Consider the following 27880-nt stretch of genomic DNA (forward strand, 5'->3'; position numbering starts at 1 on the left):
AGGACGGTGCCATTGCAGGCAAGACTCTACCACTGCGACAACGTTGGTTTGGTAATGTAACCATGGCGTAACCCCAGATTCTCAGCATTTAGGTGTAGTCGTCACTATTTCAGTGTTTCTCCAGTTCACAAAAGTTAATTGTGGCATATTGGTCACTTACAAAGTCTTGTTCAGCATTTTGTTTAACTAAAAGACCCTTTAAGGAGTTGGATTTTCAGTTTTTCCGGTGAGTATATTTTGTTTTAATGGTTTTAAGCCTGTTCTTCGCTAGCAAAAATTAGCATTAGCATTATCACAGTTACCCATAGATTGTAAATGCACCGTGCTAACCAAGCAGCAGCTAGCATTAGGATCAGCTCCACCCTCTCGTCCAAATATGGTCACATCTGGCTCCAAAAATCCAAGATGGTGACAGTCAAAATGCAAAACAGGAGGCGACATATTTTTTCCTTGGATGGCGAAGTCATGACCCATACCTACTCAGCCCCTGATTGGCTTACCCAGATATTCTTACCCCAACCCTAACCAATCTCACTCCTCATGCCTGAGCCTAACCAACCCAACAAACGAAGGCAATGAGTACTAGCCAATCAGAGGCAGAGTAGGCTGAGTCATGACTTTGCCATCCTGAGAAAAAAAATTGGCAAACTAATGGGTGACATTTTTTACAGTCCATGGGCGAAGGTTGTTGGTAGAAACAGATATGTATAACTGTGCGTCATCAGCATAGAAATGATATGAAATATTACATTGCTGAATGATGGATGAAGTGAAAACATGTACAAATAAACAGCCGTGGGCAAAGAACTGATCCTTGAGGGACTCCAGTAAGATAGGAAGAAAGCCAATTAGTGCCTCTAAGGCCTAAACAGTGTTCTAGGTGCTGAAGAAGAATTATATGGTTAACTGTGTCGAAGGCTGCACTGAGGTTGAGAAGTACAAGAATAGAGACTTTATGGTTGCCTGGGCTAGTTTTAAGATCGTCAACAACTCTGACCAGGGCAGTTTCTGTAGCGTGCTGAACTCTAAAACCAGACTGGAAAACGTCAAACAAATTGTTAGACGACAGATACATATGTAATTGTTGGCATACAACCTTTTCAAGAATTTTTCCCAGGAATGGAAGGTTTGAGATTGGTCTGTAGTTCTCAAAAACACATTGATTAAGATTACTCTTTTTCAACAATGGTGTTAATAGTATGTTTGAGACTTGTGGGGAAAATTCCAGAGAACAGGGAGTCGTTAACAGTCCCAAGAACATTATCTACCAAACAGCTGAGAACATTTTTGAACAAAAAAAGAAAGGCACCATTTCTTGAGAATGACATCCAGCTTTTCTGTGAAATAAATCCCATTGCAAGTGTAAATGAACCTGCTTGCGCTTTTGCTGCCCTGACATTCAGACTTTGGAACAATCTCCCCTCTCCTATTATATCAGCTGAGTCTGTTGACTGTTTTAAACAACATTTAAAAACCCACTGTTTTTTTGGATGTCCTTTCTATAACATTTGATAACTTCAAGGGTTTGCTCTTGCTGGTGACTGGTTGCTGTATGCTTTCTGTGCTCGTATGTGTGTTATGTCTGTATATATTTTTGAATGTTTTTTTCCTGCTCTGTTTCATCCTTTTTTTCTGTTTTTCCTGTTCTTTTTTTTACTTACTGTTAATGTCAACAGAGCAGCCAAAGTGGATACTTACCCTGCCGAGTCTCATCAGAGTCAAGGTATTTAACACAGATGATCAGAGATTAAAAATGTCTTTGTTAGATGAGGCTCTGTATGTCTGACTTTAGTAATTAGTGTTTGGCCATTAGTCACTGTAATCATGCACAGTAATCAGCTGATGATGCAGGCAAACAAGTGTTGAGGCAGTTCAGAAGGCAGACATTCACCAGGCCCAGACAGAAAGGCGATCTCTCTGTTTTTCATCCGAGTCAATATTGTTTATTGTGGTAGACACAGACAGAGGGAGAAGAAGAAACGGGAGACCACAAGGAGAGTCAAGTTCCTTCCCACAGGTGTGTGTGTGTGCGTGTGTGTGTGTGTCCGGAGTGGTTGGGGGGGGAGGGGGTGGGGCTTTTCACTATTTTGTCATTTGAAACATGAGCATGTAATGTGCATTTCTCATGCAAGAGACCTTTTTAAAGGAGCAGTTACACATTTAAAACGAATTTCAATTCAAAGAAGAGTTGTTGAAATGAATGTTTTATATTCCTAGAGATTCAGGAGGGTTAATAATGAAATGAGAAGTTTACATTCTCTACACACAGGTTTTCTAAAGGCTTATTCTGACAGTTTTTAACACTAAATTGGACTTTTTAATGCAAAAAAACTAAATAATATAATATATAATACTACATTTACATAAAATGAAGGGAGTTTGGTATTCTCTATCAGAATGTACATATTTGCCACTAGACAGACACAGACAGAACAGTTAAATGACAAAAAGGTGCATTTTTTGTTATTTCTTAAATGGTGTAAAGATTAAACAGAGTTTGGTTGGTATGTTTTATTTTGCTCACAGGCTGTTGTTGTCAATATACCCCCCAAAAATACACTATAATATTCAATCTTAACAAAATGTCACCACAAATGCATCGGTCTGACAAGGCTTTTAATCAATACTTCAAAACAATTTTAAATATTTAATAGTGTCATGATAAAGTTTTTCTCTATATCCATGTTGCAGAAGTGGGCTACCACAGCACAAACACTACAATCACTGCTACACTGCAACAAATCTTCATCTTAACATTTACTGTCCTTTTGACCCCTAAAATATTTTTAATGCATTACCAGTAAATTACTTGTTAAGATTGATCTTTTTGCAGTGCTGGCAAAACGGATAATTAAAAACATAATTCAATTTCTCTGTAATAATTAAAACAGCTGGAGTACAAATACATGTAAATACTTTCAATCCAAAATATTTAGTTATGATAGTGACTTAAATACAGTATTTTACAACAACAGATGAGTCCATCTTAAAAATGTTTTAAATATGAAAAAATTAAATATTTACAAATAATATTACTCAAGAGTGTGTAAAGTTAAATTACAAGAACTGTATCTTTGCGAAAGGTAGAATGACTAAACTCTGCCAGTGTTACCATCCATTGTGATTCAGCCATGTCTGAGTAAAACCTTCAAAGAGCAGCACTACAGTAGAAGCAAGTAGAAACTGGAGGGTATAATAGCCCTTGGGAGTGTTTAAATCAGCATTTCTTTAAACAAGGTCTGACAAGAACTCTATTCTCAGATTTCAGGTTAAAGAAAGGGAGAGAGTTGAGTTTTATCACAAATAAAAAAAAAATCAAAACCGATACAACCTATTCGTGTTGGGAATTGTTCTCTTAATGCGCTACTAAAAGATAATGTCCTTATTACCACCGCTACTAAAACTGTGAATATAAGGCCCCAGCAACATGCAGTGACATCACATTACATGATTTCTGCACATTAATCCCTTCAACCTCTCGAAAATCTCGTCCCTCAAGGCTGCCAAAGTGTGAAGTTGTCTAAAGCTTATTTAAACTAAAAAAAGCATGGAGTCTGATCTGTTATTATCTCATTCCACTTTCACACAGTCATGAGTGGTGCCTCTGCGGCAGTGGGGTGGTTGAATATCGTGCTCAAACACGTTGCAGCGGGGATCAGTGCTTGCTTTCGAGTCTGATTGGTCCGTCCTGCCCTGCTGTCACACTGCTGTCAGGTGTGACTGGTTTGCTTTCAGTCAGGATCATGTTATTAACGTTGGGAAGAGGGCCAACACATGGGCACTGTCAGACAGAGTCCCACAGAGTCCAATTTCTTTCCTCATTTCCTCTTTTTTTCACTGGTTTTACTGCATATGTGTGGCTGTTTTTGCCTTTTTATTTCACTGGGCAGCTCCCACATCCGCCTTTGGATGCTAGCTTTTTTGGAAGAGTGTCAGAGCACCGATAGTATTATTAAAACTCCTCCAAGTGCCATTTGTAGTCTGTCATAATCCAATAAATTTGTAGGTCCACCTTCGTGCCCTTCCAGTCAAGAGGCGCTTCACCTCCTTGCCCAAAAAGTTTCTAGCCTCAGGTTAAAGGACAATAAATGGTGGCGTCTGCAGTCCGCTGGCATCTAGCTCCTCTCCACAGCTCCCTGTGATTGGTTAATTCCACTCAGGCCTCATGTAGTTGGGGATGCATTGGCAGACCTGGTGACTGTAGTAAAACCCAGCCTGGCACACACGCCTGGGCTTCCTGCAAGGCAGCCTGTAACAACTAGAGACGGGAAGAACAAGAGAAAGATTGGAAGATGGGAAAGAAAGCCAGAAAAAACAAGGTCAGGAGGAAAATGGAAAGATGAAGGCGAAGTAGAGGTGAGAGAGTTTAGAGAAGGAAATAGAGCAAAAAGCGGGACAAGAAGACACAAAAAGATAGAGATGGTTGAGAGAAGGGTGGATGGAAAGAAAGAGGGAGGATGAGAGGGGGGATAAATAAAAAGAGGACACAGGGGGGATTATATTCCCTTGGCATGAATACTATTGATTATTCAGATCTTCACATCCCTTTTGGATAAACCCTGGTCCAAGTTTTATTTGTGCGTGCATCAAAAGATTCTCTGAGAGACAGGGAGGGAGTATTTCTCAAGAGAAGGGCTGAATACAGCCAATTCTGGGAACTCTCCCCTTCAAAATCACAGTAGGTGTATGGTCTTCTCACCACCTCCTGTGACCAGATGTTGAATCAAACTTAAAAAAATAGGCAATGAAAGGAATGATGGACAAAGAACAAGTAGAAGAGTTGGACTCTTGAACTTGGAGTTGGAGATATAAATCCATACTAAGTACTTGCGTGAAATCCATTCTAAGTTTCAAACCAGTCATTTAAAAAATTAGGTCATACATCTAAAATTTGGCCATCAAAGAAATGTCTTAGCTAGTTAAGACTTTAAAAACTGAACAAAAGAAGAGAACAAGTAGGTCTTTAAAAGAATTGTTTGATGTTTTAGGAAATATGCTCATCCTGTGTCTTGCCAAGAGTTAAATTAGCAGATCGTTACCATTCTCATGTCTGTATGGTAGAGCCAGAAGCTAAGCTTAGCTTAGCATAACTGAACGCAGGGAAGACGCGGCTACAGTGAAAAAAAACAAATGAATTGAATTCAAGGCTCCGACAAGTCACTGCACCCGGCCAAGAAATAGTCCCAGACATCTGCTAATTCTTGGCAAGAAAGCAAATAAGTGTATTTCCCAAAATATCAAACTCTATTAACTTAAAATAGACTTACGTAATGTATGTTAGGAAACATTTGTGTTTATAGTTAAGTGCTAACATGGAGAAAGTTAGTATTCATGCAGTTTACATGTGATTACAATGAAATTATGCTAACCCAACATTAGCGTAACATTCCGTAATGTGAGGTATGTTGTGTTACTTTTCTGAAATGTAATTTACCGGTTTATATCATTTTTTAACAGTATTTAATCATGTGTAAGTCAAATGTGTCGACTTTTGCTATAACATTGCGCAACTGTTACACCCAGTAGTTACTGGGTCTTAACATGTAGTAAATACTCCATGTAAGTTTAGTTTTGTTTGTGTGGTGCAAACCATTTTAATTAAATTTAGTAAAAGCCTAAGTTATAACTAAGGCTAAATGTGAAGATAATTTAATTTGTTTTTCGAGATAAAAAAAGGCAAATTGAGTGAAGCGGGAAGCTTGAGAATCAAGGAACTCTAACTCATCCTGAGTCTCAGTTTGATCTTTTTTTTTATTTCAGCCCTCGTAAGCTGAAAATGTTCTCTGGCATGAAAGGTCGCCTATATGTACATTTGTGAACTTTCCCACATGTGTAAAGTCACCAATACAAATACTCGCCGCTCATGTCAAAGCTCATGTCTGCTTATGTGTTTTTCTTATGTGCCTGTCACTCCATCTGTCTCTGTGCCTGCCCGCCTGTCTGATCGCTGCTCTGCTCGCTATCTCTCAGCAGGCCTCTCGGGTCAGAGGCCTCTTGCATGCCGGCTGTGGGAACCACAACACGCATGCATTACACGCACACGCAGCTGAGAACATGGCTGAATGTTTAGGACGCCGCATGTCCATAAAAGGTAATAAGGAAACATCTGATAGAAAGAAAGTGGAGAAGGAAAGTTCCTCTTTTTTCAAGTGTGGAATGTATGACATGTCCATTGAGACTTTTTGGAAATGCAGATGTTCATCACACATTTCATTTTGACCACTTTAGTTATGCTCAGATAGTACTCAACATGACCCATATCTGCTTATAAAAACATTTTTTGCTGGCTTTCTATCCCCCAAACACAGTTGATTTAAGTAAATAGTGATATGATGGATTTGTTTAACTACTTAAATTACTATAAACCAGGAACTGTCTCGTCCTTAGCAACAGTTTTTACCCCAAAACACTGAGTTTGAGCTTTAAAAAGTGAACTCAGTTAACCATAACAAATGTGAGCGACACACTGACATTAGCTAGGCAACAAGCACACATAAACAAAACACACATAAATTGTAATTATCAACAAAGTATACATTTCTCAGTAAAAACCTGCTCAGAAATCTATCACATCAGTGCAATTCTGTCATTATGGCAAAGTTATATAAATTGAAACACAATGTACTTATCATGGTTATTTCTGACCACAAGCTCAGGACATCCTTTTGGCTTCAGACCACATGTTACATCACACACTTGCGCAAAATGACCACAAACATAATTTATGCTCTCGTAAAAGTCTTTATAATGAGTCTGAGTGCGTCTTGGGCTTCTCAACATGCAGGTAAGATTGTGTAGCACAGCTGAATTCAGGATTCAGGGATTTTTATTTTTACGCAATTGTAGAAGCAGGAAGAGAAACCAATAACAATGAATTGCTTTGCCTGGAGCCTGGAAACCAAACTTCACACTCTTTTTTTTTTTTTTTTTTAGAATTAAACTGAATGTATAAACACACAGATATCAGGCAGCTTAACTTGGCTTATAACTTTAAAAAAATGTGGTGGCCCAATTTAAATGATAAGGGTACAATTACGTAAAGAATGGATGCTGTTTTTATTGCCATTTGCCATTTTGTTTTTTAGTCTCAGCAGGGATTTCTAAAAGTTAACGGCCTCAGTGGCTGAGGCCCAGAGTGTGGATACTTGGGATAATTTCATCCCCCAAAGGAGACATTCTCCCATTGCTTTCCCCTCTCTCCACAGGGAGGTTAGAGTGCAAAGCTGAGAAATTCAGACCCATCACGGGGGCTTGAAACCAGACCGAACACACTTTTTTAATACTAAATCGGGCTGGTCTGCCTTTTTTTTTTCTTCGGCCTACCTGCAGGTGTTGGGGTTGAACCTCTTGCCTTGCCGCAGACAGGACTCCGGACTCTCTCTGCACTGGCACAAGCAGGTGTCGGGGTTGAGGGGTTGATTCCCGGGACACACTGCATCACACACACAGCCGCACAGCTCCTTATCCCACCTCTGGCCGGCAGGGCACCACTTCCCCTCTCCTTGACCTTCACACTGACATTCACCTGCAGCAAGACAGAATTGCAGAACTAAACATTTTGCTCCTTTTATGAATTAAAACCAATCAGATATTGCATTGTGCACTTCTGTCAGTTTTGCTGGGCTAAATATTTTGTGGTCAGGTTCTGACTTGTTAGACATTTTCATAACGCTCTGCTTCCCAAATATTTCCTTCTATCTGTGTTTATCCTTCCTTGCTTTATCGTGCCTGGTTGCTTCAGAATTACAGCCTTTTTCTCAGGAATTTGGTGCATTTACAGTAAATAGATCCTCATGAAACTAAGGCCAGAGGCAGATTTTTTTCTTTTAAAAAGGTATTTTTGAACATTTTTGGCATCATTTTTCATGTGGCAGTACCTATTGTGCAAATGGAGTGTAAAGACTCTCTTCTACGCCTTTAATTTTCTTTTAAAAGACACGATATTGTTAAATATTTTTCATTAACTTAAACCCCTCCTCACAGGTGTCATGGTCCAGTTTCCAGCCTGGATCGCAGCTGTCCTTAGTGAGTCCGTTTCGACAGACACATTCACAGGTGGACTCTTCTAAAACCCTGTTGGGCCCACAAAGAGCCAGCAGCCCCGAGTCCAGCGCCTCTGGAAGCCACAAAAAGACAGACAGGTTTGTCAATTTCATTATTAGACAAAGCAAAAAAGTAGATGGTAGGCACTGTAATTCAACCACTCGCTGCATGAATGTACAAGTAAAATGCCACAAAGACACATTCGCTTCTCATGTTGCAGTTGAATAAACACTCCCTCAGTGGGAATTATTTCCAAGTAATTTCATTTACCGCTCAGGCCTCATCATCATCATCACCTGGCACTCATCACCTGGCTGCGGTGGTGGAGTTTTTTTGAAAAAAGCTATTTTAGCAGAACCTGGCTCACATCCCCAAACCAGCTTCCTTTGGTTTTAGGGTGCAGCCACATCCTCATGAATGACATTGTATCCTGTGCCATTCTTTTTATTACAATTACAATCATTATCTAAACATTCCTAAAAATGTATGAAACCCATTCATAGATGACTCTGGTGTTTGTTTGCAACATGTTGGGGTATAATTCATGCACTTGTTGTTGCAGGACTGGCACACTGTAATGCCTAAATGTTTAAGGGTGTGCAGCTTTTTACTTCTACCAAACTGCAGCAGGTGATTTCACTAGTTACTTCCTCTCTGGCTGTGTTGTGCTAATCAGTGAAATCACCTGGTGTTGTGTTTGCTGTCCTCTGTCTAACGTCCCATCTTGAACCTGCTGCAGTGTTATCACCCTTTCCAAATATTGCTTTGACTACAGAAGTTAACCTATGAGGTAAATCTGTCTTTTTGGTCTGCGATATACTGCTTGATTTAAATTTTGCAGGTTTCTTGCTTAACATGCTGGTTTCAGAATATAATGTTGCAGTTGTAGTGACTGTTTGCTGTTGATTTGCTGCTTCATTTTCTTTTAACTCTAAGAAAGTAACTTGTGCAAAGCTAGTTTTCATGTCTTAAAGTATTAAATCAGGACCTAAAATAGATGATAGACATTTTTTTGGCTTGTGACTCCCTTAAAATGAAGCACTGTCATCACTGGTTATGTCCTTAAAGTGGCACTGCACCAATTTTATTAGCTCAGTTTAAACTCAACTTTAAGCATCTTTGGGTGCCTTTAACAGTGCTGTATAAATAAAATGTATTATTATTATTGTTATTATTATTGTGAACTTGTCTTCTGTGGCGCTGGAGGCACCGGAGTTATCTGGGCTCACAGATGATACATTTTTAGCAGCAAGCGTGTGTTTCAAACTAGGGCAGAGAGAGCCTAATGTAAGATGTTAGTGAGTTGCATTATGGGAAATGTAGGATCCACTGTTTTTCGGACTACACTTGAGGCAAAAAGTCAGAATATTTCAAGTTCTGCTGCTTCGATTTTGATTATTTTTTTGTAATCTAATCTAATCTATCTCTTGAAAGTCCTGTGAATTTATGGAAAGACAATACTAAATTGCTGGAGTGCACCTTTAATGAAAGCTGTGCACTTTCTCTTTTCTCTGTTTTTTTTTTTTTTGACAAGTGAAGAAAAGTTGGAGAAATATTAGAAAGAAATAAACATGATTTTGTGTGACAGAAATATTGTTTTTCTTTCTTATCCCTTTAATTATCTTGGGGATCCTGACAGCCAAAAGCCACAGCTGTAGTCTGAAAAGGCAGCAGAAACAGATTAATTTGTCTAACTTGATGTAGTCTTACCCGTCTCTCTCTCAGAGTAGTTTATGGCGTCTGTAGAAACACACACACAGTTCACTGGATCCCATAATAACCCTGAAGCACAGGGAACCTCAGGAGGGGAACACCTACACACACACACACACACACACAAACACACACAGATACACCAATACACTTATTATAAATACATGGATACACAGACTGACTCAGATATATTTTGTAAACGCACACACACCCTCTTCACTTTCACTCACAGGTAATCTGTCGCGGCTCGTCTTATGATGGAGTGCAGCGGCCGTTTGGAGAGGCATTCGCACGAAGTGTGGTTGACAAAGGTTACCATGACAACAGAGCGTTCCATCTTAGGCGGGGACAGTTCCATCAACTGGCAGGAGGAGAGACAAAAGTCAGAAGTATGCATGTATGAAGAAACACAGTACTTTTTGCTGTTTTCCTTTGTATTCATCTTTTACTGCTTTCATCACATTATTATTGTTGTGACTAAGTGTTTCTGCTTGAAGCTGATGTAATGGTTGCAAGATTGTGCAACTATGCGTGACTGTGTGTGTGTTGTATGGACTTGATGTCCAGTTGCAGCCAAAGGGTGTCCCACTACAGAAGGGCGGATTGTGATACAGATGAGCTTACATAACTGGCTAGATTTTCTCTTTTTCTGAGGCAGTTTGAGGTATAAGAGTAGAAAAATACCAACACAGTCATGTAATGGAGCAATGTTAAATAATTCAATTCTTGACGTGGAACTAAACAGAGTAGATGCAAGAGGGAAAGAGGAAAATCCAGCTGCAGCACTTACTGTTTTGTTGACAAGCGTGTGGCTCGTGTTGGTGCAGTAAAAGGCTTCATTGGTGCAGCATCCACCACACCGATGCAGCGCCACACAGCGGGGGAGGTAGAACCGACTGGTGGATTCTGGATATTCTTTGGCCACCTCAACGCACACCTCTCTGGGCTGGCATGAGGTTCTCTGGATCTCCTCTAGGATGACTGAAAACATATGTGATTGCGTAACTGGACTAGCTGCTTTGGGAAGTTTTGCGGTCATGGCAGGAAATCACTGGTTGTTCAAATGGCGTATGTAGTCTTAGATTCCTTGGATTTTTGTCTTTTTTCCATTTATTTAATTTACCTTTCTGTTTTTGTCAACAAAACAATTAAATCTGTCCATCAAACATGATTTTTTTTAGGTTACAGCTCTGCTTCTGATGCAACTTCGCGGGAAGACCTGATCCTGATGAAGATGATGCAAAATGCACATTTAAAGGGGACATAACATGTTTTTTTGTGATTTTATGTCATTTATACACTGTTATAATGTTGAATGTCTATGTTAAACATAGTCCAAGTTCCAAGACTTGAGAACATACAATATATGCTCCCTCCAAGTCAAAAGCCAGGGCTTTAGCGTGCTCTGAACGTGCCTACTTCCCCTTCAAACTGACGTCAGATTGTTCACACATGCCTACAAACGTCCGTTCTGTAGACTTTGTTGTTATTCCATGGGTTGTTCACATTATCCACTTGCATATTTTGGATCATATTTGGGCTCGAACAAGTATGGATGTATTTGAGAAGTAGAACGAGAAGAGGAAGCAAAATTTGATTACTATTGTTTCTTTACATAGCCTCTCAATGAATCTTCCGAAAGCTGGCCAATCAGAACAGAGTGGGCTCATTGGGAGGGGGGCCTTAAAGAGACAGGAGGTAAAACCGCCTGTTTCAGACAGAGGCTGAACTGAGGGGCTATGTAAAGACACATAAGGTTTTTTGAACTGTAAATCATGCAAAAATGTTCCAGTAGATTCCCAGAATATAAATATAGACCTGGAGATGCAAATGATACGTCCCCTTTAAAACTTTAAAATGTCCTAACTCCTTGGCTATGAGCTTGAATGACGCCTTGCGCCATATATGTGGAGTCAAATGTGTTATTTCAGATGCCACTAGTCTGCTTATCATCTAAATTTAAGTTTTATTAGGAAACATAGCGTTTACCTGCCAGAGTCCCGTCAACTTTGTAAAGAGCCTCCTTCCTCGGCTGACCCCACAGATCTTCGTCGTTGGAGTGGACTGAAGGGCTCGCTGAAGAGGCGGAAAAAGAGGAGGAAGAGGGTGAGGCGTGCCGCGATTTCTTCCTCAGGCAGTGCTGAAGCAGATTGTATTCAGGGTATAGGAGCTGTAATAGCTGATCCACGCTTGTCACCGTCTCTAAACTGGGCTGGTCATCTGACAACGCTGGAGCCTGGAGGACGGGAGAGGAGAACGAAATGTGGCTCTAATAACACATGATTCTTTCAGTCATGATTTAATAACATGTAACTCTCTCAGTCATGATTCAATAATACATAACTCTCTCAGAAATGATCTGAGAAACGTCACTAAAGCCCTTCTCATAAAACGACAGAACAAGCTTTGTATTCATGAATAACTTCACCAAAGGGGTAAAAAATCGGAGATGAGGACACAGGAATATGAAGCTAAAAGTTACACAGAAACTTAAAACCAACATTTGCCTCACAAGACACAAGTTTCAGGCTCATTATTTTTATATTTTATTTTAATTGCAAGGGAGTTTTTTGGAGAAAAACTGTTAGATACTGTCGAATTTACAGGGTAAGCTTTGCTGGTTTGAGCTGGATACACAGTGAATACCTCAGCTACCAATGTGTTGTAACATGTTGCTGTTGGCTACTGTTAGTTATTATGGTGTGTCCTCTCCTAACCTACACACACACACACACACACACACACACACACACACACACACACACACACACACACACACACGATGTTGCATTCGGGTACACAAGGAAGCTGCAGAGACAATTTTCTTTTGGCTTTAATCTCGCAGTTCTTGTTCTTCCTTGTTTCTTTTTGGTTGTGCCCTTTTATACCTAGTTATACTCGGCGTTTTTAGAAAATGTCACCTTAGGGAAAGTGATAAAATTTGAAAATACCTGACTTGTCGCTGCAGTGCCCTTGAGCAAACCATTGAAGCACAAGCTTGCCCTGCACCATTAACCAGTTTTTATATTTTACAAGTCCTTTTGGTTGCTTTATTGATCCATTTCCTTGTAAAATACGTCATGCTACCCTTCTTAAATGTGCCTTCTATAACAAGACAAGTTCCAGTCTCATAAGTGCAAGCTCCTGTGGAGTCCTTGAATGCGGCATTAGATCAGCTTGAATGAACCAAACAGATATTCCGCAGTATTATTGTACAGCGATAGCTTTATGTGGCGCACCAGATCCATGCAGGAAATCTCAGTTTACAAAATCACTCTATAAACCATGCGTGATGTGAGTCATCCATAATGATTTTTCACCCATCATGATAGGTGACTCTGCTGTACTCCGTCACGATACAATAGATGAAAGATAAGAGGTTAATTGTGAAACAGACTGGTTAATAGAGGCTGCAGTATTATCTGTGTGTGGGGGGGGGGGGGGGGGGGCTAAACGTAAGCTCGGAGTTGGCAGTTTGAGTTTCACATATTAATTCTTCCCTCAGGGGGTGGGAACGGTTGTTTAGTTTTCCAGGCTGAGAGGGAGCAGACTGGCAGAGCTGGCATTACCTAAACAGAAACCAGATCTCTGTTATCAGTCTTTCCATTTATCTCCCCCTCCTTCTCTGTTTCTCTCCATACATCTTACTGTGTTTTTCTGTCTGTCTGGCCCCCTGTATTTACACTTTTTTGCCTTATTGCTTTTTTTAGTGCTCACCTGAGATGCCAAATATGAAATTCTTATTTAAACAAGATTAAATGGAATCCAAACATACTGGCACATTTTCATTTCTCTCTTTCTTTCTCTTATCTTTTATCTTCTTTTGGCCAGAGAAAGCCTTAAAGTAATGTAGCAGTCTCTGGCAGCCATATTAGAGATCCACATCTCTTGGCCAACACCGGTTGTAAACAGCTGAATGAATTTCTAAATATACAGTTCATCTACCTCAGCAAAACTGTAAAGACGTGATTGATTACTTGATGTTTCTGAGTGGAATCGCAACATCTTGCCCGTGAATATCCGATCAATTACACCTGTAGTTTATCATCAGTATGTCTGGATGTTACACCTGAAACTACAGTAGCAAACGTAGTGACTTGATGGTGTATCTGAACATCAGTTGTTTTAATACTGCTGCCCACTTGGACACTCAAAAAATCCAACTGTAGGCTTTATGATTCAAGTCGTAGCTTCACAATTATTACAATCATGTTTTACAACTGTGATACTTTGAGTAGAGGAGAAAGGTAAGGACAAGATAGTTCAAACGTCTGACCTTTTTGTCTGTGGTTTGTGTTTTTTAGCCAGGTTTTAGTATATTAGCACAACCAATTTACCTCTGTAACTGTAAAGAGTTTAAAGACTGATGATACAATCTCATTAAGAGAGAAAACCTTGACAAAACCTTCTTTTTTTGGTCAAAATTGGAAATAAAAAGCCATTTATACCTTTTAAAATTTGACAATATTGGCTCTATATTGGTATTTTCAAGCTGATGTAACCAGTTTTTACGATATACTGTGGTGAAACAGTCTGATGGTAACAATACACCTCTTGCGTCTTTATTAGCGGTTTCGCATTTTTTACTGCTCAAACAGAGACACAGCAGGACCAGAGAAACCTCAAACCTCATTGTCTGAGTGAGTCCAAGTGATTGTGTAGTGAGTGTGCAGGATTTTCCAGAATTTCTTAAAGTATAAACAACCAACCTACTTTTGTTTGTGGTGTTTTGGTGAGTTCGCTTCACATTTCACTCTACAGCTTGTTCAGTGAGATTAAATCCAAGGCAATCATGGTGTGTAAAGTACAGTAATTTCACCTTATAGTAGTATTTCAGAAAAGTTTGATAATTATCGTGATAATACCATTTATTCATGATACACACAATAATTGTAGCATGACAGTTTGATACTGACACATACCTAATGTCTACATATATACAATATTGATGTGTACATGAAATTTATGCACTAGACAATGGATTATTCTCTATTTCTTAAAGGTCTTCCCAGATTTCCTCTTTCTTTTATTCCTCTTTGTGTTCTTAGTTATCACATGATGTAATTGCTGTGGGACTATGAAGTCATGATGGACAAATGACCAGCAGTTCAGTGCAGGGCTGTGGGGTGTGTACTGCTGGCACAAGACACACGCATATAAACACACCCATTTGTCTCCCATCTTACATCCGAAATTACTGTAAAATACATTTACATTTGAGACAAAATATGTGACTGCAATCCATCCATCTGCAATTCATTCATTCATTCAACTCCAAGAGGATTGTATTACTTAAGAGCTCTTCTGGTGCATTTGTGCACTTTGTTTAATGAGAGAGGAAACAGAATTCCTGGCAGTAAACCGACGCCACTGTGAAAACATGAGTGAAATGACAGAACGAGCATCATGAGTCACAGCTTTCCTCATGTTTTTGACAAGGCAGAAGCTTTTAAATCAACCACAAATACTTCAACAGAAGTATGAGTGTGTCAGGATTCAACAGAGCTTGAAAACTAAACGGTTTCCTGGCTGGCTCATGAGCAGCATTTACAGTAAGATGGAAATCGAAGCCAAAGCAAATGATAACTTGTTAGTGTAAACTGGCTCATAGTCTGATTTAAATGACTTCAAAGGAACAAACTACTACTACTACTACTACTTTACCACTACTACTAGTACAGGAAACTTATTATGTAAACTAACTGAGTTTATGTGAGTAAAATTAAATTAAATGATGATTCAGTGAGAAGTGATTTTACAAACTGCAAAAGATATTTCTTCTTTATCTGTGATCTGGCTATCTTCAAGAAGTTACTTAAAACTTAAATTTAAAGGGAGACATAACATGCTTTTTGTGTTTTCTGTCATTTATTTACTGTTATCATGTCACATGTCTATGTTAAACATGGTCAGAGTTCCAAAACTTGAGGTGAATGTATGTAAAAATGCTTCCTGCAAGTCAAAAGTGAGGGCTTCACTCTGCTCTGATTGCTCTGTTTGCAAAGGTACCTCTACTTCCCCATCAAACTGACGTCAGATTGTTCACACATGCTCAAAAATGACTGTCTGTTCTGTAGCCTTTGTTGCTAGGCTTGTTGCTAAAGTAGTTCTGTGGGTTATTTCAGATCAGATTTGGGCTTAAACCAAGAGCAAACCAATCAGAACAGAGCAGGCTCATTGGGAGGGGGGCCTTAAAGAGACAGGAGCTAAAACAGCCTGTTTCAGACACAGGCTGAACTGAGGGGTTGCGTAAAGAGCCAGTATGAGACGAATAAGGAGTTCTTTTGAACTGTGAATCATGCAAAGATATTCTAGTAGAGCCCCAGAATAAAAAGAAAGACCTTGGAATGTGCATGATGTGTCTCCTTTAAAAACCACGTTTAAGGGGATACTACAGATTAAGTTTTATGCTTTCCTAAAGACTCTCAAGAGACATATTTTAAAAAATCTAAACTGAAGCAGAATAGGGCGAGATATTCTCACTTTTAGTCATTATTATGGAGTCAAACTCAAAAAATGCTAGATCCTACACTTCCCATAGTGCAACTCAATAGCATTTTTCATTAGACCCTTCCCTTCATTAAACCCTGATGATGTCACTTGGGTTTTCTTTCTCTCTGTTCTGCTTTCTTTTTTAATTTTCTAGGTTTCTTATTTACTTTTTCAAATTTGTCATGGACTGTATACATCTGGATTTGTTAAGGTTTTCCACTCTTTTATTCAGGTTTCACCTTTGAAATGACATATGTAATTGATTATAGACACTAATTGACAAGCTGTAAGAGTTAGTGAAACTTAAGTACAGGCAGACACGTGTTTCTTGATGAAAGACATATTAAATAGCTCACCTCGGTGCCCATGTCTCCAGTTTGATAATAGTCTGTATAGTCTTGTCCTGAGCACAAATTGCTGATATTAAGAATCCATAGGAGCAAAGCTGGTATCCACATAGTGAGGAGATGGAGATGGAGAGGAGAGGAGGAGATGGAGAGATGTCAGAGCAGAGGAGGAGGAGGAGGGAGGAAGTTAGAGAATTTAAAGCTGGATGTAAAGTGAAAGAGAGGAAGGAGGAGAGGAAGGTGGAGGAGTGTGAGGTGAAGAGGAGGAAAAGGAGGGTATCACAGACTCGGCAGGTATCTCTTCGCTCCTCTCTTTCATTCTATCCGGGGACGAAGTTGCTCTTCCGGCGCAGGTTGTTTGAATTTGGGAAACCAGCTGAATAAAACATGATGAGGGAATCGTCTCCTCTTCTTCGTGTCAAACGCTGCCGCCTCTTCCTTTTTTTCCCCCCTTGCACTTCAGAGGAAGTCTGTCCTCTCCTCACGCTGCACTTCCATTCTAACTGTTGTTTAATTGATGTCAGGTGTCTTCAAGATAGATCAAAAAAAAAAAAGGAATGAAAAGTTCTTCTTTATTTGACCTTCAACTGGAATTGTACCTCAGTCTCTTTCTTTTATTTGCTGTTTTTCCCATTTATCTCTCTTTTTCCTTCCAGCCTTGGTCGTCCCCGTCGCCCTTCACACTTGTGCACCTCCTTGCTTTCTTTATCTTTATTTTTCCCTTCTTCTCACACAACAGCTGTGCTCTTCCCTCCCCTTGTCTCTCTCTCTCTCTCTCTCTCTCTCTCTCTCTCTCTCTCTCTCCCAGATTATCGCTGCCTCTTTATCTCCTGTTTCTTCCTCTGAAACCTTCGGGGGGGAAAAAACTCTCTCTCTCTCTCTCTCTCTTTTTTTGCCACTTTCTAAATCTGTCACAACTCTTCTGTCAGACTGTCTGATCCTTAGAGAGGCATCAAAGAGAGAGAGAGGGAGGGGGAAAAAGAGGAAGAGCTTATTCCAAATCCTGTTTAAAAAAAAAAAAAAAAAAAAAAGTCCAGCTTTTGGTGTTAAGTTCTTATCCAAATAGAGTGAAAAAGACAAGAATGGTAGTAGGAGGATTGCGTCCTGCGTGTAGACGTCCTGGTGGAGTGAATGAGAAAAAATACAAGAATGGAAGGATTGTATGTTGTGGGCGGAGTGGAGGATCTGAGAGAGATGATTCGTGCTTTATAGCTGATTATACTGGCACACTTTCTTTCTTTTTTTTTCTTTTTTCCTCCGCAAAAATTGCAGGCTTCACAGTGTCTGCAGTAGCAGCGCCTTGGCACTGACACACACTCTCTTAAAACATGTCATCATCATCCTTTTTATGAGATTTATAATTACTGGAGAGCTTTTGTTTAACTTTTGGACTTTATAACTTTTAATAAAGATAAGGAAAACAGGTCCTCCCGCTTTCCTTATCGCACATCCCTTTCTCACACATTCGTTATCTCGGATGTGTGCGTGTGTGTGTGTGCGCATGTGTGAGAAAACGTGTGTTCAGTAGCAGCCAGTAGTGATGAACGTGTGAGTTGCCCCACAGCAGCTTTAAGTGCCTTTTTATGTGCCGCTAATACCTTTGCTCTCTCTCTCTCTCTCTCTGTCTCTCTCTTTCTTCGCTGTTCCTGCTTTATGCCAGCTGCCCCGCCAGTCTCTCTTTAAAATGTTGACCTCGGGAAGCACTACTCTAGTGTCAAGACTAATCTGAAATCGGCCTCACACTTGCAGCTCCAAACACCTTTTCTGCCTTTGTTTTCTCTCTCACACTTCATTATCTTTAATGCTCCCTTTTTCCCCTCCCTCCCCCCCTCTCTCACTTTTCCTCTTCCTCCCTTGTTTCCTTCTGTTCTTGACCGTCCAAGGTCTTAAAAAGCCAAACTTTACATACCTCCTGAACTATTCTGCCTCAAGGCTGTGGGCATGTGTGTCTGTGTGTCATGGAGGAGGAGGAGGAGGAGGAGGAGGTGGTGGTGGTGGGGAGGGGGTAAAGAGAGGTGAGCTTACATCTTTGTCTGAATTATGATACCTTTTTTCCTTCCTTCCAGGGCAAAAGCAGTTACCGGCAACTGTAAAATAAATCATGGAGACGGACAGACACACTGAAGGAGAAGAAGAAGGAGAAGAGGAGACACCGGTTAGTTAAAGAGAGGCTGCCAACGACTGGGAGGGAGAAAGAGGTGTGTCTGGGAAACGCTCGAATGAGAAAACATCCGATTTTTGGGCCAGTCACTGCCAGCCTTTCCAAAGGATTAAAGACGCACAACCCTGCACACTCACATGCACGCACACGATGGCAAGTGTCTGCTTGCAGTACACTTTATGTGTCGAAATCTGAGCAACCAAATTCCACATTCCAGTCATTGCTTTCTCCACTTCATCATGTGAGCCTTGAGCATAGAGTGGAGACGATAGAAAGGGACGTTTATCAGTATGTCATGTGCTGTTCAGTATAATTCTTTAGCAACAGGCTTGCTGGTGTTTTTTTTGAGTAGTAGTTTTTTTATGTTTAAACAAAAGATGTGACAAAACCAGTTCACCTGCTGCTTGAAAATGAACTCATGGAATGAATATGCGTCAGATGGCATTAACTTGGATATCTGTCTAAGAGGAAAGGATTAGCTCTTTCCTGGTGGGGTTAAGGGATGATTTAAACCTCTGTGATAAATAGTTATTATCCATGATCCTCTCTAGAAGCCGACAACAAACCAAAAACGGTTGAAACCTGAGCAGAAGTGAGGTCAAGTCAGAAAAAGACACGTAAAAACAGATAAAATAGATAATTTTTCCATCAGGTGCAAATCTTATAAAATGTTGGATTAGTGTTTTATGGCCGTTTTTGCTGGAAAAACCTGATGCACTGAAATTCTTTTAGGACAATGCATGAGGTATGTGGTGCCCCTTTTAGAGATTTGTGAAATTTAAAAGTACACACAAAATAGCAAATTAGGTGTGTCCTTCCCTTTGTAGAAAAGCAGAAAAAGCAAAATTCAGAAAGCATTTACTGCAGCGTGGCCTTGATTAAAATGAAATAAACATCTGTTAGAATCTGATTGAAGCTTTTCTGCTCTACTTCACAGTAATCACCGTTTCGTTTGTGAAATAACCGCCATGCCTATCTGTGACAGGTGAACTTTGTGAACCTGCTCAAACAGAAACAAACCTGGCTGAGGCTAAGCAGGTCTGATACAGTTGTTAATATTTGACGTCAAATGTTGAGCCGCAGTTAACATACGAAGATTTGTATCAGACTTTACACGCCAGAGTAAAGCAAAACTGCTAAGCTTGGTATGTCTTAAGACGGGGAAACCATACAGTTGTAATAATTACAATAAAATCGTCAAGGTTAAAGGTGCATTCATGACAACTTGGGATTTGAAAACTGTTTGTAAAAGGAGGAAAAATCCTTCACCTGCCCTCCAACATTTAACCTGAAACTGAAAACCTCATCAAGTTCCATGTAGATCTCTATGTATGTACAGTACAAGTCAAAAGTTTGGACACATCTTCCCATTCACTTCAATGAGAAAGTGTGTCCAGACTTTTAATTGGAACTCTATATTTGAAATGTAGTAACTGATTTCTTCAGCGGAGAAACCATACTGTTGTAATCTAAACACAATTGTTCATTGCTCTAAGAAATAGACAGACAAAGCTTCACATTTATAATCTTTAATTTTTTTCTTTTTCTTAGTGGCCATACTGTATTTACCTCAGCCAGACATTACCCCATTAATCCAACACCCAAGTGCTTTAAAGTTTACAACTTCATCCAAAATCATAGTAAAGCAATTTCCATGTAAAAAAATGCAAATAAAGAAAACAACTCCTTCTTAAATTATATAACATTTTACTCCAGCTAGACTGACAGTGAAGAAATACAACTCAAAATGTTAAGTCACATGTGTAAATAACGTCACAGCCACCAAACGTCCATTGAAAGAACTTTAAGGCTTATTAAGAAGCTGCAGATACTGGGCCGAGCAAACGTCCTTATCTCAGATATAATTCGCAGCATTCACAGTTGATTTAGTTGAGGCACAACAGCCTGACTGACACGACTAACATAATTTACGGTTCAGTTTCTTCTCTTCTCCCAGCCGTCCTTGCTCCGCCGTTTATCAAGTGCCGTTCCTCTGCCTCGACATCCTGTGCCCTGCAGTAGATAGAGCGCCCTTTGCACCGCACAGTTGCAGAACTCACACAGCAGTGGCATTGTACTCCATAATTATGGAAAACTGCTTCCTCTATTTTCAGTTTCTGCTGCCGTTTAGAGCGGTAATGACATCCTCTGCTATTGAGTTGATGTTGACTGGACTGGAGGCTCCTCTCTGGGTTCCTCTGTCTTGGTCTTTATGCTCTCAACTTTTGTGGTCGGTTTGGCCAGCGTACTGTAAATGGTCATAGCCTGAAGGCAGAAGAACAGGGCAGAAACTATTTAATACAGCATATTATAGAAATGGTGACAATTTACAGCAAAATTAGTGATAATTTACAATGAGGAGTTGAAGAAGAGCTTGACACAAAGTATAGTAATGTTTCCTATTCTAAGCTTATTTTTTTCCATTTCAGGTCACATGAGAATGCTAGGACAACTTACCAAAGAAATAAGGTAAGCTATCTTTAAATCATCATCTTTTTCACTTTTTTTAAGTCAGTTTAACATGTGGTTCTGTATTTATTTATTTAATTGACATAGATGTGAACATGAACTACAACGTAAAGAGTACGGCGAAGAAAGTCCATAAATGGATGAGACAACGACTATGAAAAGGTCTATATATCAACGTTCAGATCATTTTATTTCACTTGTTTGTTTTAAATTAAAATAGTTTCTAAATGTGTCCAAAGATCAAAATTCCTGTGAAAATGCCACATTTTTTTAAAAAGATTCCTGGGGTTTCCCTTATTGCTTGATAATGACTGATAATAACCTTCTTTGAGCCTCAAATTATTTGAAAGCTCAAACCACCGTTCTGTAATTTTTTACCAGTGAGATGACTGTTAACGTACCGTGAAATAAGTTTAGTCAAATTTATTATATCAGGACGAGCCTCTTGAGATGCATCATCTCCTTTTCAATGGGGTCCCAAAATTAACTAATTTGGCTATGAATAAGAACACTATTGGGAGTCCTGATTTACAATGTTTAAATGATTCTATGCCAAGAAATGATGATATAAATGTATTAAAAGCACCCAAGACAACGTTAAAATTAATAACTTTTCACACAGAAAACCTCAAGTTTATAATTTGCCATGACACACAAACTGTGACCCAAAGAATGGTAAAATATTAAGTAGTGCTGTCAAAATGAACCCATGCATTTTTGAATAAATTTGAAACATTTAACGTGTTAAAAAATGAATGCATTACTGTCTGAGGTAAATAATGCTCCAAAGTTAGGCTGAAGTTTGCTGAAGTTTTCATATTTGTATGGACTGTTGTGGACCTTGCTGAAATTCAACTGGCACTTGAACATTATATAACATAAATAACACATTTATTGTTGTAAATTATCATTTATATTCGTGCATATAAGAAATTATTGGCCTCTAAGCTGATATCTAATTTTACTGGCCTTGATGGATTTGAAATTCAACTGGCATTTTAAAGGCCTGGGTTTTGTTATTATTTCTGTTAGTTCATAAAAGAAATGTGTCTTTCAAGCTGACAGTCAATGGCCTTGATAGTTTTACAGGAAATCTGTCGTTCACAAGAGAGAATCTGTGTTAAAAAGATGCTATTAATGCATTTGAATTTACTTCCTTGGTGTTGATTCTACATTAATTCCATCATTTAACATTTTAATATCTATTATTACAAACTTCAATATCAAGAGGGAAAAAGCGATGAATTGTGATTAATCACAGCAAACTGTGTGATTATGTAGTTTTTAAATCGATTTACAGCTCTAATATTAAGTTCCTTCATCTTTAAAGCAAGTCTCGGGTAACATCATACCTGTGTGACCATCCCGCTGATGTCACCGGAGTTGGAGGGCAGGAGGACGGTGTTGGACTCCTTGGCGAGTTTGGAGAAAGCGGAGACGTATTGTTCGGCAACACTCAGAGAGGCTGCAGCATTTCCGTTCTGTGGAGAACACAGCCAAACATCTGGTTACAGTGAATATTCAGTATATTTCCAAATAACACAAGATCATTCTGTGATTCTATAAAGATAAATGAAGCCGTAAAATCTGCTTTTTACCTGTTCAGCCAGAGCGTCTGACAGCATACAAATGGCTTTGGCTTTGGCCTCTGCTGTGGCCAAAACAGCTTGGGCCTCACCTAGAGAGAACACAGGATCAATACATGATTTCACAGAAAAAATAAGACGTCACTTAAAAGTTGTTTTAGCACGGTGGTTAAACCCATGCAACGGCCTGAGGCAGTTAGCAACCATGTTTGATTTGTTTCATGTCTGAGCCTTGAGATCCTCGTGTAATGTAACACAATCTGCAGGCAGGTAATTAAATGCTTTGTGGATTAAGTGTAATGACAACCTAAGCCCAAAGTTAACAAAACCTTTAATTACACATATAATCACATGATACATGCATGTAACTGAGTCTATGGGAAACGATTCTTTAAGTCAAACTGCACCAACCAGCTGCTTTGTTTATCTGCTCCGCTTTCTCGCCCTCTGAAGCGAGGATCTGCGCCTGCTTGTAACCCTCTGCGATGTTGATGGCCGCTTCGCGTGTCCCCTCCGACTCCAGCACCGTCGCTCTCTTCTTACGCTCGGCCTCCACCTGCGCAGGGAACAAAGAACAAAAAACGGATTACACATATTTCACCTTCAGGCGAACAAAATAATCCTAAAATCACCTGGTGGTTGGGGGCTATAATTTTCAGAACCTTTTAGGAGCTCTCAAGCGTGTAAGCTATATTTAATAGCCTGAATTTAGCATAATTTGTGCGTACAAATCCTCAAAAGATACTTAGGTTTCCTGAAAATTAGATGGTACTGAAAACATCACTATTAGTAGTACTTTTCCAGAAATACTAGGGATGAAAACAGAAGTTTAGACACCAGAAAAAGTAGGATTGTTCTGTCATTTCTGGAAATCCTGACTGCAAACTTGCCTTGAAATGTCTTCTTAAACACACTTATTCACATGTGTGTCTTACCTGCATCTGCATTGACTCTTTAACCCGAGGTGGAACCTGTATATCTTTGATTTCGTAGCGCAGGCAGCGGATGCCCCACTCGTCTGACGCCTGGTTGATGGAGTGGACGATGTTGGAATTGAGAGACTCCCTTTCCTTGAAAACCAGACAGGCAACAGGTTCAAGGTACATGTCATTTCCTTGCTGCAAGAACTGTAACACATGGCATGCGGTACAGCTGCTTCTTACCCTGAATACTTTATCCAGCGTGAGTTTGCCCAGTTCTGAACGCATTGTGGTTTGTGCAAGCTGAGTCACAGCATATTCTGGATCCTCTACACCATAACTGGCCTGGAAAGACACCACTGATCAGTCTCCAAGGAGAAAAATGTAATTATCTGGCACCACCTGGTGGCTAAAATACAGAATGTCTTGCTATGGTCACAACATTTAACATCAGTTATAGACATTTCTTGTCTTTTTAATAGTTCGCAATTAATTTTAGTTAATATTTTGTTTCAAACATAGTAGTAATTTGCAGAACAAACAACTGACCAGGTACTGATGCACAAGTACTCTGAGTGTTTAAGCAGTTATAATTCCTTCAGCATACCTTAAAAGGATCCAAGATTCTCAAATAAAGGACCCCATCAATTTGCAGCGTTACATTATCTGCGTAAAGACAAGCCATTAATTAAACCGATAATAAACACAAATGTTTAGTGTGTCATTAGTGGTTTTCTTAAAAGGCAATAAAAGAGAAACGCTTACCAAGGGATACAGCTGACTGTTCAGGAACATCAATTACAATCTCTTTAAGGCTCTGCACGTAACGAATGCGGTCAAGTATGGGAATGAGGAAGTTCAGTCCCTATGAGAAGAACATGCAGAAAGAGTGATGTGAAGGAGGGTGCTGCTTTTTCCGTCTATACATAAATAGATATGTGGTCACAGAGAGCAGCTTTACCGGCTCTAAGATCCGGTGAAATCGACCCATCCTCTCGATCACCCAGGCTTCCTGCTGCGGCACAAACAGGACCACAGTGTTCATGGGTAAGCGCGAGGCCCATCGTTGCTGGGCAGGAGTCACCCACAGCCTGGGCACAGTCCTCTGGGAGTTCTGCCGACACAGAGGATAACATATTATAGATAAGTGTTTGTTACAAATCAGTAGATCTGTCCCAATACCCACACTTCCAATATCTCTGAGTATATTTTTTGATAATAGTCAACAGGGTCCAAGTGATTGTTAAAATTGACAATATGTAGATACTTTTAAACAAAAAAATTGTGCAAAGTACGTCAGGCACAAAACAAGTACCCAACACAATACTGGGGTGCTGATAACAACAATATATATAAATGTATATAAATATTTGTAAAATAAGGCATAAAAACAAAATCTATGAAATTAGAGACAAAATAAATTCAAAATAAGTTAAAAATGAAATAATCACAGGGGAAATAGGGTTAATGACATCATCCTGTCAGTCACACAAATGCATAGCTCTTAGTGCTAAAGCTAAAATGTATTAATTTTTATTATTACAAGGACTTAACTAATTGATAAGTTAGTAATGTGCAAAAATGAAAAAGTTTAGATATAACATTATTATTTATATTTAGGACATGTACCCATTATAGTAGACCATTAATTATATTCGTTCATGTTGATAACGAGGTAGCTACTTTCGGTTGCTATGGGTTACAAAGCTTTAAAGCCTCGCTCCAGCCAGTGTTACTTCCTGTTTCACGCTTCTTTCTCAAACTGAGAACGGGGTTGTGGTTAACAGTCAGACGTAATCCGTTACCGTGGCAACCAGAGTGCCATTCTAGCGCACTGGCGATGTGTCGGAATGATATTATAGCCTAACCTGTCCACGTACTTACAGCATTAGCTATACAGACTAGGTTACATGTCAGTAACAGTTATGTGAAATTACATGATAGCTTTATTGATGGATCATCTATCATAAGTAATGACATCTTGCTTTATTTTAGCCTATGATAAATGTCTGTAAATGTTCCTCCTCAGTGGCCAGGCCCCATATTCTTACAGTATACATGGAGTGAGCAGTGGTGTAATATAAATAGATGATATATCATAAAACATGAAATATGCTACCCCTGAGGATGTCTTGTCCGATCGGGGACACCAGCTGTGTCCCCAATTGGGAAAAAGCTGTTTTTTGGGTCATCGGTTATGGTTAGAGTTAGGGTAAGTCTCCAGGAAATTAATGTTGGTCTAATTTATGTCCCCAAATGTGGCCTAGGTCACTGTGTGTGTGTGTGTATGCGCATGCTGTGCCAGGTGTGCGGTGAGATGTGAAAAATAAAGCATGAGAAAGCCCCAGCCTTTATACTGCTACACAGCTGGGGAACAGGAGATGTGTGTGTGTCTGTCTGTCTGTCTGTCTGTCTGTCTGTCTGTCTGTCTGTCATAGGCTACTTTGGTAAGAAATTTCAGACTAAAGATCAGTTAGCTGGGGATGGCTTGTCCAACTTGGGACAACAGCTGTGTCCCCAGTTGGGAAAAAGCTGATTTTTGGCCAAGTGGTTAAGGTTGGGGTTAGGTTAAGACTCCAGGAAATGAATGTAAGTCCCCAAATTTAATGTCCCCAAAAGTGACCTAGGTCAATGTGTGTGTGTGCATGCATGTGTGTTGTGCCAGGTGTGTGGTGAGATGTGCAAAATAAAGTGTGAGAAAGCCTCAGCCTAAATACTGCTATATAGCTGGGGGACAGGATATGTGTATGTGTTACACAATATTATTATAATATTTTTATAGGGTTTTATTACTATTATTTATTATTTTTGTTGTTGTAATTTCTGTTATTCATGATAGTTTGGCAACATTTACTATGTTTCTCTGTATAAACAACCCATTATTACTACAAAGTCAAACACAACAGATGTAACTTTGTGTGTACATATATATATATATATATATATATATATATATATATATATATGTACACAGTTAGCTAGTTTAGTCCAGTGGTTCCAAACCTAGGGGTCGGGCCCCTCCAAAGGGTCACCAGATAAATCTGAGGGGTCGTGAGATGATTAATGGGAGAGGAAAGAAGAAAAAAGTTTTGATACAAAAAACTGTTTTCAGTTTTTGGACTTTTTCTTTAATTGTTGCTGAAATATTGGATCATTTGAACATTTATTGAAATGAAACACATGTGAGAAGTTAAGAGACAAAAAATCACTATTTGGTGGAGCTGTTAATAACTCATAGACATCTGACATGTGACCCTGACTACACACTGCTTTATGTAAGACGTCAGGTTGGAAACCACTGGTTTCATCTTTAACAATGTGTTGTATTTTAAAAGCTTGTTATATTATCCAGAGAGTACAATATTTCCCTCTGAAATGTAGTGGAGCAGAAGTTTAAAGTTCAAATGGAAATACTCAAGTCAAATACAAGTACTTCAAAATTGTACTTAAGTACAATACTTGAGTAAATGTATTTAGTTACTTTCCACCACTGCCCACATCCATTTATAGATCTGATACTGTATCAGTGACGCTCACAAAAACAAAGGGATTTTATGAGGATGACTATGACTGCAGCTTAAATTTTTTGAACTTTGAGCGCAAAATTAGGTTATTTGTCAAAACATATTTAGTGAACAGTGTGGCTAATCAACATTACCAGGAAATGACTCAGAAAAACATGAAATATCTTTTTTAAAAATGCCAGAATACACTGGAGTGGGGCTTCAATTTCCACCAGTTTGACAAGAGCAGAGTTACCTGGTTATGTTACGGAGAAATAGCAAACTTGACGGATATAAATGCACATACAGGAACCTTAAATAACAGGTGTTGCCAGTTCCAATAGCAAACAGCGAGGTGTAACTTTACCAGCTAAAGTTAGCTAGCAGCTAGGTGAGTCAGCCGGCAGTTATCACTGAAAGACAGTTAGTGGATAATTAACGGGGTCTTTACCTTTAAAACGGCGCCGCCGGCCCGACACAATGTCCGTAACATGTTTTAGGGAAAAAACTTATACAAAGGTGTCACAACAACTGACTCAGGTTCATGTCATTTTTCATACAGAGGTTGGATTATGTCCTGTACGCGATGGCGAAGTCATGACCCGCCCTACTCTGCCTCTGATTGGCTAGTACTCAGGCATAAGGA

General features: G+C 39.4%; 2 protein-coding genes and 1 long non-coding RNA gene across 4 annotated transcripts; 1 reads left to right on the forward strand and 2 right to left on the reverse strand.

Annotated features, from left to right (window-relative positions):
• Nucleotides 1-1183: 1183 nt before the first annotated feature.
• LOC137177267 (vascular endothelial growth factor C-like) lies at nt 1184-18012 on the reverse strand. Its single transcript, XM_067583444.1, has 8 exons — nt 16605-18012; nt 11746-11992; nt 10547-10737; nt 9987-10117; nt 9754-9857; nt 7982-8116; nt 7324-7525; nt 1184-4258 (listed from the first exon to the last, which is right to left on the reverse strand). The coding sequence occupies exons 1-8, from the start codon at nt 16704-16706 to the stop codon at nt 4147-4149; spliced, it is 1224 nt and encodes a 407-aa protein (XP_067439545.1). The 5' UTR covers nt 16707-18012; the 3' UTR covers nt 1184-4146.
• Nucleotides 8056-22681, forward strand: LOC137177269 (uncharacterized). Of its 2 annotated transcripts, none has more exons than XR_010926044.1 (4): nt 8056-8141; nt 18662-18793; nt 21186-21225; nt 22556-22681. It is a non-coding gene; the product is annotated as an uncharacterized lncRNA (long non-coding RNA). The 2 variants fall into 2 exon arrangements; XR_010926045.1 differs by having other exon boundaries at nt 8082-8833.
• On the reverse strand, nt 20270-27835 carry LOC137177268 (stomatin-like protein 2, mitochondrial). Its single transcript, XM_067583446.1, has 10 exons — nt 27686-27835; nt 24693-24845; nt 24497-24596; nt 24339-24397; nt 23975-24076; nt 23747-23881; nt 23223-23367; nt 22824-22903; nt 22578-22706; nt 20270-21021 (listed from the first exon to the last, which is right to left on the reverse strand). Exons 1-10 carry the CDS (start codon nt 27725-27727, stop codon nt 20908-20910), a joined length of 1059 nt encoding a protein of 352 aa, XP_067439547.1. The 5' UTR covers nt 27728-27835; the 3' UTR covers nt 20270-20907.
• Nucleotides 27836-27880: the final 45 nt, after the last annotated feature.

This window comes from Thunnus thynnus, chromosome 24 (genome assembly GCF_963924715.1).
Source record: "Thunnus thynnus chromosome 24, fThuThy2.1, whole genome shotgun sequence".
Lineage (NCBI taxonomy): Eukaryota > Metazoa > Chordata > Actinopteri > Scombriformes > Scombridae > Thunnus > Thunnus thynnus.

Excerpts from the sequence above, each read along its gene's own strand:
- LOC137177268 (XM_067583446.1), bottom strand. The coding sequence starts at position 27,727 with ATGTTACGGACATTGTGTCGGGCCGGCGGCGCCGTTTTAAAG. Across the intron at positions 24,398-24,496 it reads ACAGTCAGCTGTATCCCTTG|ATAATGTAACGCTGCAAATT; the intron begins GTAAGCGTTTCT and ends GTCTTTACGCAG. Across the intron at positions 24,077-24,338 it reads GAATCTTGGATCCTTTTAAG|GCCAGTTATGGTGTAGAGGA; the intron begins GTATGCTGAAGG and ends GTGTCTTTCCAG.
- LOC137177267 (XM_067583444.1), bottom strand. The coding sequence starts at position 16,706 with ATGTGGATACCAGCTTTGCTCCTATGGATTCTTAATATCAGCAATTTG. Across the intron at positions 8,117-9,753 it reads CTACTCTGAGAGAGAGACGG|AGGCGCTGGACTCGGGGCTG; the intron begins GTAAGACTACAT and ends TGTGGCTTCCAG. Across the intron at positions 4,259-7,323 it reads TTCAACCCCAACACCTGCAG|TTGTTACAGGCTGCCTTGCA; the intron begins GTAGGCCGAAGA and ends TCCCGTCTCTAG.